This window comes from Pituophis catenifer, unplaced genomic scaffold (assembly GCF_029215685.1).
Source record: "Pituophis catenifer annectens isolate HBS135680 unplaced genomic scaffold, rPitCat1.0.hap2 SCAF_2, whole genome shotgun sequence".
Lineage (NCBI taxonomy): Eukaryota > Metazoa > Chordata > Lepidosauria > Squamata > Colubridae > Pituophis > Pituophis catenifer.
This window is the reverse complement of record NW_027256882.1, coordinates 171055170-171065305: the sequence shown is the minus strand read 5'-3', so window position 1 is coordinate 171065305 and position 10136 is coordinate 171055170. Positions and strand designations below refer to the sequence as shown.

At 40.4% G+C, this 10136-nt stretch overlaps 1 protein-coding gene across 1 annotated transcript in view; it reads right to left on the bottom strand.

The window, feature by feature from the left end:
- Positions 1-111: 111 nt before the first annotated feature.
- The window catches only part of ATP13A1 (ATPase 13A1), a 35131-nt gene continuing 25106 nt past the window's right edge, over positions 112-10136 (bottom strand). The window contains exons 19-26 of the mRNA XM_070935030.1: positions 9310-9406; positions 8385-8569; positions 6739-6853; positions 6143-6339; positions 2800-2942; positions 2466-2577; positions 1360-1503; positions 112-521 (exon numbers count right to left, since the gene is read on the bottom strand). Coding sequence (XP_070791131.1) covers positions 411-521; positions 1360-1503; positions 2466-2577; positions 2800-2942; positions 6143-6339; positions 6739-6853; positions 8385-8569; positions 9310-9406 — 1104 coding nt within the window. The 3' untranslated portion in view covers positions 112-410. The remainder of the gene's footprint in view (positions 522-1359; positions 1504-2465; positions 2578-2799; positions 2943-6142; positions 6340-6738; positions 6854-8384; positions 8570-9309; positions 9407-10136) is intronic.

Below are 10136 nucleotides of genomic sequence, written 5' to 3'. Positions count from 1 at the left end.
GAAATTTGTTTAAAGAATTGCAAATATGACCACCATGTCAAGATTTCATATGGGGAGGCGGGAACTAAGAATATATTAAATCAAAGAAAAACATATTCCTGCATATTCCAAAATGCACTGATTGCCTTTTATTATCAAATCTCATGACCACCTTTCTAGGAGGAGGGAAGAGGCAGTACAAAGGTTAACAACTGCTGCTCTGTTTGGCAGACCTGTGAAGATTAATGTAGGCCCTTGCACAACTTTTGTTGTGGTTTCCAGACTTAACACAATAAAAATCTGCTTGCCAGTCCCCAACTGGAATAAAACAGCTATCAAAGAATAAATATTCCTTTCGTAGTGCTGTATTTCGATGGCGTCTCTTTTTGGCTGTCCTTCACTTCACTTCTGCCAAGGGAGAAGAATGAGTCTCAAGAAGGCACTTTGAGCTTTGTGTTGCCTAATAGGAACTGCAGGATCCAGTCTATGAGCAGAGCAATGAAGAAGTTGGCCACCAGAACTCCAGTGATCACTAATTTAAACTGAAATAGAAAAATAAACAAGATGCACCAAGAAAGCATTTTCTCTATTGCATTCAAATCTAGTACATAGCAAGCCTGGTATGAAAACTGCTCTATCGTCTTGAAATAAAAGATGGGAGCTGATCTTGCTGCTTATGTGATACCAAAAATCCAGTAAGCAAGGAATTTAGTAAAATGGTCATCTGTCCCACTCATAAATTTACTAAGAAATCCATTATTGGTAAATATAAACAGCATATAGCTACAACCTTCCTTGTTATATTTTTTAACTCATTACTGGTAGTTGCATGGAAAATTAACTCAAGAAGTTTTAAAAACATTATTTAGCGGAGAGCTAGGCAATATAAGATTTCTAAATGTTTCCAATTACACCTACAGTTCTTGCTGTTCACTACATTGCTAGACCTGCAACTCCTATTCCAAAACCCCTGGAGTACACATGGCTGTCGACTTGATTTTACTATATGCGTCTGAGTAATTTTCAGTTCTTCTCTGCAAACACATCATACCTTGCCTCAATTATCTGCCCTGAACAAAAACAAAAAATAACCCTGTTGGGTTTTTTTTTTTTTTTGTTCTCCCAAGTCCCTGCATCAAGTAAACATTTTTCTAAGGTAAGTTATAACCAAGCAACAGGTGCAGTAGTTTACTGACTCATAATACACTGGACCTTCTAGTCCCCTGAGACTACATTTGCTGGAAGTAAAGTAGTTTGAAGTTCTCAAACCCAGTGGTAACATTATAGGGTTTTTTTCCCCTCTTTTTTTCCTCTAATTTCTACAACTAGCTGGAAAAAAGGGAAATCGGGATATGCTTAACAAAAGTCTTGCTTACTTACCTCTGTTGGGATGTCCACAAGTCCAAACTGTTCATTGAACTCGGGGGAGGAGCCAGTCAAAAGGGCAACAATTGCTAATCCTGAAATAATGATGCTCCATAGCAGAGGTTTGTTTTCCCTTAGGCTTTCCATGAATGGGTGGCCCTAGATAAATAGAAGGTCAAACCATATCAGTAATTTAGGAGTAGAAACAACATACTAATAAAAGCTTATCTATTTTACTCAAGATATAATTCCTTTGGCAAAACTTTTCTTACAATACTAACGGGTATTTTCATGTCATAATGCTGTGGCTACATGTGACAACAGAATCACCTTCGTTGTGAGCTTTATTATCACAGATGGGAGCACATTTTTTGCTTAGAGGTGAAAGTGCAAGTTTGCATCTGACCCATCTTAGTCAAATTGGACTGAGAAATTGCTAAAAGGGCCTGGCACCTTTGATCTGTCATGATTAGGTGGGAGTTCTGTAAAAGTCAGGAGTTTATTATGTATGCAACTGCCATCAGGACCATCTAATCTACTTATAACAAATTCTTTATTTTTCTAGAATCATTCCACTTAAGATAGGACAATGCACCTCTACATTCTGAAATTTGGGCCTCATCCCAGTTTCCATAAATACCTATTTATATTGCTACCCATCTTGTATATATGATTTTGGATTAAAATGCACTAAAATAAAAAGCACCCAAATTAAAATCAGCAGCCAAAACCATTAATAACATTCAAACTACAAAACGGACTCATCCATATGCTCTATCCCAGGGTTGTAAAACTCATGGCCCATGGATCAGATGCGTCGCACGCTGGCCATACCCACCCCCATTTTAGTGAAGGGGAAAAAAGTCACGTCACATGATGATGTGACTTTGACACCCATGATCTATACTAATAGTCAAATTTCTCCTTGTTCCGCATGGCATAATTAGACATTTGAAGTTTTTCTCGAATGTCCTGTTAAAATTTGGTTTCATCATAGCAGCTACTGTTTTGCATATCACTTGCAATGCAAGACCTGAAATGCAGCATCAGGTCCTAGCACTCTATGAATCAGGAGATAGGTATTGGCAATGATGAAATTATAAAAACTAAGCACAACTTACCTTATAGTTAATGGCAAATGTAGCCATTTGCATGGCCATGGACATGATGTAAACAGTGCTATTCACAAGACTGGGCTCAAACTCCTTATAGAGATCCACAAAGTCGTCTTTCCTTAAAGAAACAGAAAGAGCCTTGAATATTTTTTCTCAGCCCTTCTAGGCTTGAGTATCCTAACGATGACCTGACTTCTCACTCACAGAATTCTGAAAACATCACTGAAAATTCTGGGATCTGAAGGCCGCACATCTGAAGAACATCTATATTTCTGTACAACTCCAGCATTTTTACTTCTTTACTTTATACCCTCATTATTTAAATCCAAGCAGCACTCACTTGGGCTCACTGCGGGCTTGTGCACCTCGATACAGATATACCAGACTGACAAAATGGACCATAAATTGTAGCAGCACTGTAAGAACTGTGTACAGATTGAAGATATTAGGGAGTGGGCGCTCTGGGGAGAGTGTCTTCAGAGGCTGAAAACAAGAAGAAACAGGTCAGGGTTAGAATTCTACAGGAAGTTTAGAGCCTGACTATTATTCACTTGGAAAGCATCCTGTAGGATGGTTACTTTGAAAAGTGACACCCCTTCCACGTCCTTAGGAGAAAAGGCCTGTCAACCAGCTGGAAGAATTAAGACACAGAAATTAAAAGGAAGCCTATCTTTGCCGGTTCGAATCCATTTTGAACATTGCACACAAGGAAGTGCTGTAAGCTAAATAGTTCTCATCAGTTTTCAAAGCCAGTTTTGACACCTGGAGACAGCTTAAACCAGGGCTCTCCAACCTTGGCAACTTTAAGACTTGTGGACTTCAACTCCCAGAATTCCGCTGGCTGAGGAATTCTGGGAGTTGAAGTCCACAAGTCTTAAAGTTGCCAAGGTTGGAGACTCTTGGCCTAGACAAGTCCATGTAGTTTTTTGGGTAAGATTTTTGGAAGGTTTTGGTTTGCCCTTGCTTTTTAACGAGAGCTGAGACAGGGAGACTGACAAGGTCAATTGTGTGGAAAATGACTTTGAAACAGTCAACCTTGGATTATATATTTTGGATGCTCTCGGCATGAAGCAAAAGAGGTGTTTCGAAAGATTTCAAGATCAGAGCAAAACTTGCAGTTTTGTTGAGTGTGAAACAAAATGTGTCGGTTTCAAAGATACTGTACTGAAGCATTGCAATGGTGCTGCTTTATCCCCCAACTTTATACAACCAAGTCACTGCAGTAGCCAGAATCAGTGGTGATATTTATATCTTCTCCTTGCTTTTATATTAATGTTACTGGTGCAATTTAATTAATGCCAGCAGTCTCATTTTACAGCTGTGTGCAAGCAAAAATATAAGCAATGAGCAACACATTTAATTTTGAGGAGGGTATGTCAGAGACAGACAAGACACCCACCTCCACCCCACACAAAAGGCAAAGAAAATATATCAATTTCCTGATCTGGGGATTCAAGTGCCCATAAAAATTGGATGAAATTCTTTTTTTTTTAATCAAAATCTCAGAGAAAATGTTCTATTCTTTTATTGAGAAGGGCAGCAGGCATTTTTGATACCATATTCTAATCTAAATATTTATTTTTCAGTGGATGAGGTATATACCGTATTTTCCGGCGTATAAGACGACTGGGCGTATAAGACGACCCCTGACTTTTCCTGTTAAAATATAGGGTTTGGGCTATACTCGCCATATAAGACTGCCCCTCTTCCAACGCACACCAAATAAAAATTAAAAAACATCAACTGGCTCACCCACAATGTAAAAACAGCTGTGCTGGACCCAAAATGGCCCCTGAAACAAGCAGGAACCTCACACAGCCACAAAAAGCCCCCCAAAAAACTACTTTCACACTTTACACACACACAACACAACACAACACAACACAACTGGCTCACCCACAATGTAAAAGCAGCTGTGCTAGACCCAAAATGGCCTCTGCAACAAGCAGGAACCTCACACAGCCACAAAAAGCCCAAAAAAACAACTTTCACACTTTACACACACACAACACAACAGGCTCACCCACAATGTAAAAGCAGCTGTGCTAGACTCAAAATGGCCCCTGCAACAAGCAGGAACCTCACACAGCCACAAAAAGCCCAAAAAACCAACTTTCACACTTTACACACACAAAATTCCACATACAGCTTTGTGAGATTTTGTGTGTTTGTGTAGTTAGAGTGAAACACTACAGAAACACACTAAATCTCAGAAAGCTGCACAAATATTACTTTATTTTATTTTATTTTTATTTTTATATGAAAGCTAAATTTAAAACTTCCTAAACTTTAAATGGCTAGGTCTAAAAAAGAAGAACTAAAAAAACCCCAATTGACTATTTTTTTTAAAGCTCCCAAAGGGGAAAAAAACTTACCCAATAGAACAGGGATCTCCAACCTTGGCAACTTTAAGACTTGTAGACTTCAACTCCCAGAATTCCTCAGCCAGCTTTGTTTTGCTGGCTGAGGAATTCTGGGAGTTGAAGTCCACAACTCCTGCCTGCATGATTGCAGGCAGGGAGTGGCTTGCTGATGGAATGGATTCAGGCAAGCGAAGCAAGGCAAGCGTTGCGATTAGCAGCTAAGGTAAGCAAGCTGGAGGGGGAAAACTTTTCCTTTTACAGGGCTCTGGGCTCTGGCGATCCCAGCTGAGTTGCCTGATTAGCAGGCAACGCAGCTGGGATCGTCAGAGCTTGGAGATCCCAGCTGCGTTGCCTGATCGGCAGGCAACTCAGCTGGGATCGTCAGAGCTTGCAGAGCCACGTAAAAAGAAAAAAGTTTTTTCCTTTAACATGGCTCTGGCATCCCAGCTGAGTTGCCTGATTAGCAAGCAAAGCTGGGATCGTCAGAGCTTCGATCGCCAGAGCCATTTAAGGCTCGTCAGAGTCTTTTGGTTACAGGAGCCTGGTTACAGGAGAACGACACCCGGCGTATAAGACGACCCCCGACTTTTGAGAAGATTTTCATGTGTTAAAAAGTCGTCTTATACGCCGGAAAATACGGTATGTACAATGTTTCCTATGGGGATGGGTGGGTTAGTTTAATGTTTCCAAACTATTTTTAAAACCATTTCCTTGGCCAAATTTTCTGTAATTTGGTTCAGCATACTATCCAATTTTACCCCAGGGTAAAAACAGTTGAAATATTTTGAATTTTGTTCCACTGAAACTAAATTTCAGTTCCTAAAATATGGTTTGAAAAAAAATGTAAATAGTCTTCACTTATCAACCACAACAGGAACTGGCAACTCTATCTCTAAGCAGCACAATATTAATTGTGATGACATGTGACCAGGGCATCTTATTGTCAGTTCCAGTTGCAGTCTTTAAATGTGACATTACACAACTTGCGACTTCCACTTGACTTTCCTTGGAAAGAAGCCAGCTATGAAGGTTGCAAATGGCAACCAGATGCTTCAATCATCATAATTATGCACCGGTTGCCAAACACCCAAATTGCGATCACATGATGATCGGGACACTGCGATGGCTGCAATTTCAATGACCGATCACTGAATGAATGATTTGGTAAGCGAGAACAGTTACCTGCATTTTCTTTTGATTTTGTGCACATCCTTACATGCCACAGAACCAAACTTTATGACCAGCTTATTGCCTATACATGGACCACATTTCCTATCTTCCCCTCCAACCTGAAATAAGGCATTTTTCTTCCGTCAATACCTTGGATCGGGAGATGAAAAGAAAGCAGCCAGCCAGGAGCAATCCTTGCAGTGTAGCCTGGAAGTCACTGAACTTCACACCTTCCAAATAAAGGACACTCTGGCTGTAGGCTAAGATGAGTGCATTCAATGCCAAGATCTTGAACATCTGGAGTGTGGTGACCAGTGTACAACGGCCCTGCTTGATCACATGGCAGACTGCATAAGATGAGAGAAGATTTCTGCTTAAGATTGATACTTTGCGCTTTTTTCATTGCCTAGGAAAACCTAGGCAGTCTAGGAAGGCCTCTGGAATTTCAGAGAAGGTGATGACATTGTTTTTCCTCCAGCTCCGCTCTGTTCATTGAATTTTCTCTAGAGGGCTCAGTCTAGGTTTTCTAAGTTGTGATGCGCAACTCAGACTTAAGAGATAAAAGTGCCCTTCAGCATACAGGATTCTGCTAGTTATAGCATGAAAATAAAATCACACTGGTTATTATCTACTTTCACTGTAAAACTTCCAAATGAAATATATACAACTGCTGTAAAAATGAGGCATGAGCCTTTAAGTGCACAACATTCCACCCTAAGCATAGACGTCCTTCTTCCCATACTTACTGCACTGTATAGAGGAAAGCTTAGAGGTGAATGGAGCTGCAATACTGGCATCACCCAACTTCACAATGGGTACTTGGTCCTCCTCCAAATCTTTTAGCACCTGGCTGATCCTCTCCTGCCAGAAACAAGGGGGCAGGGGGGAGAAACATCCTTGTTCAATGTACAGTAAGCTTCCAATCAAGCTATCCATAGCACTACAAGCAGTCCTCAACTTACAACCATAATTTGGATCGGAATCTTAATAGTCGAGTTCAACATTTATTAAACAAGACACTCATATGAACGCTTTGCTCAATGACCGCAATCCTGGCACTGCCAATTGTGGTTGTTAAGCTACAGTATCTTACTTCATTAAGCCAAGTCCCAAGTAAGGAATGTGGGGTCCCCCAAGGAGGCTCTGTTCAGGACCTGGTATTTCCCCCTGCCAGAATCCAAGCAGGATTTTCAGCCCCTGAGCAGAGAGACACTTACAAATAGCCTGCGCCTAGCCTCCCAGTACCAACCCTGTCCCCAAGGCATCCCAGGCGCCTTACCTTAACTGCCCTGCCTTTACATTCTCTGCTTGCATTTTGACTTCCTCTTGTCTCTGGCAGCTGGATGAAAAAGCTGCCTGCCAAAAGAGTTCAGCTTCCCTCTGTGTGCAGAAAGGACTTCTCCAGCAGGGTGCAATATCTTCAGAATTTGAGTTCTGTTTCCACATCCCAACATAGAAATTCAGCTCCCCTAGGCAGATAGCTCTTTCAGCCAGCCCTCAGGGACAACTCCCAAGCTCCTCTGCTGGCTTCCCCATTAATTTTCTGGGGAAGCCAACAGAGAATGCATATGGCAGTCACACGATTGCAATTGGCCGTAAATGCAAATAGGTTGCCAAGCATCCAGATTGCGATCATGTGATTGTGGGACTGGTGATGTAATGTTGTGCGATGGCCAAAAAACAACCTTTCTGAGGCTGTTTCAATTCCAGACCATCATTAAACAAAAAAAAAAAAACAGTCATAAGTCGAGAACTACCTCTATCTCGAATAAATCCCAATACGGAAAAGCTGTTCTCCAGGAAAAGGAAAGATAAGAGCATAAACCCTGTTTAATCCAAAAGCACTGGGAATTTAAGAAATTCCAGCTGTGCTGAGCTGGAATCCTTACAATTCCAATGTATTTGAGTACTGTTTATACCTGCACTGAATAAAGATTTGTAGATGGAGTTCTGTCTTTCCCCTCCCCCCCAACAGTTCACAAAGGAAAAGATATGCCAGAAGCATAAGTGAGGCCAGCAGCAAGAGACAAGAGAAGTAAAAGGAGCCTGGTGGTGCAGTGGACTAAACTACTGTTAAAGTAGTATTTAGCTGCCAGCTGCCTGCAATTACTGCGAGTTCAATTCTCACCAGGCTCAAGGTTGACTCAGCCTTCCATCCTTCCGAGGTAGGTAAAATGAGGACCCGGTTTGTGGGGGCAATAAGCTGACTTTGTATAAAATAGAACACCGCTTAGGGGGGGCCAAAAAGCCCTACTAAGCAGGTATATACAAAAGTATGAAGGCTATTGCTTAAAAAGCATTGTAAGCCGCCCGGAGTCTCCGGAGAAGGGCGGCATATAAATATAACTAATAAATAAATAAATAAATAAATAAAACAGGTCTAACAACCTACTCGTTGTACAGCAAGTTGCTCCTCTCTAAGAGACATGAGCCTGTGTTTGGCAGCTCGGGAGGTGGGCCTCATGTTGCTCCCAACAAGAGCAGAGGAGGTAGCAGGTCTCCCATCAGCTACTCCATCACGAGGCTTTTTTCTGCGCTCAGGGATTCGCTCCGGGGCATTGGCTAGTAGAGCCACACCTGAAAGAATGAATCATATCCCTGATGACACAAGTGTGCTCCCGTGAGCTGTTTTCAGGGCCGATGAAAACGGGGGAAAATATGAAGGTTTTAATAGATCAGAAACTGATGATCATGAAACATGGATATTAATAATATTTAACATGCTCTATCTGCTATGATTTACAGAATATGGAATTTAAAAAACTATATTAAATGCAGAAATATGAAAACTGATCTTTTCAACAGAGATTTTGAAGCATAAATACAATTTTGATTTGGTCATTTAAATATAAACATAATATAGATATATAAATATAATACAATGAATAAATTCATTAAATAAATAAATTTAAACAGGATGATTGGTTTAACTTCGCACTGATGGGACTTTTAATCAAACCAATTGATTCACCTTGCAGAAATATCAATAACAATTAGTTGGGAAGAAATACTAAGTGTTTAATCAAGTAGTCCAATCAGTTAAAAGACAGTAACAATTAAATAATTTAGACTATAATTGGTCAGCAGATAACCTACAATATACAGCAGCACATTTTCTAACAAGGCATCCCCTCCTCGGGGAGGATAGAATGCTTCTCAGATGCTTGTTCCAATGAGTGCATGAATCACTTCAAAATCAAGTTTTTTTTTTTAAAGAATCACAATTCATGGACAGTTAATAATTAAGCAATTAAAACTCACAATAAACAGACCCGGTTTTCATCAAAATAACAATCTTTAAATGAATTAACACTCACCCACATCAGCATGCTTCAGAGCCCCCACGTCATTAGTGCCATCCCCACACATCAGAGTCACATAGCCAAGTCCCTTCAGTGTTGTGATCACGAATTCCTATAACGGGAAATAAAGAATCAACAAAGAAAATTTGCATAAAATTGCCCAGGGCACAGGCTCTGAACGTTCGCAATTCTGCACAGGTAGTTCTCAATTTATGACTGTAATTAAGTCCAGAATTATGGTCATAAGAGATTACAGTCGTAAGTCAAGGTACCATGTGACTGCACCTGATTTTTTTATTTTTGTAGCAGTCGTTAAGAAAGGCCATTCTCTCCAACGGGTACTTTTTTTGCTGGAACGTGGCAAAAAAGTTGCAAAGTGCGGTCATGTAAACATGGGATGCCGCTAACTATCATAAAGGGGATTTGGTTGCCAAGTGCCCAAAATGTAATCATATGACTGCAGAATGTGTGTTGCTGTCCTAACTTCAAAAGGAGATTATAGGTAGTTCTGGGGATGTCAATTATAACTTCAAGCAGTCATTAAATGACCAGTTGCAAGTCGAGGACTACCTGGAATTTCCTAAGATGAAAAAAAAAATGAAGTCTAACAGTCATGAATAAACTAAAGACTTCACCAGGTTAGTACCGGCAAGGAAATAAATACATACACATAGTGACCCACTGAATCATTTCAGAGATGTGCAGATGAGTCGGATTCCAAGTCAGCAGATTGAAATCTTAAAGACACTTTCTACTAAGGCCATAGCTCTGCCTAACTCAAAATCTGTGCATCTATTATGGTAGGTAACAAATTTATAAAAAAATACATGGGAATATATCAT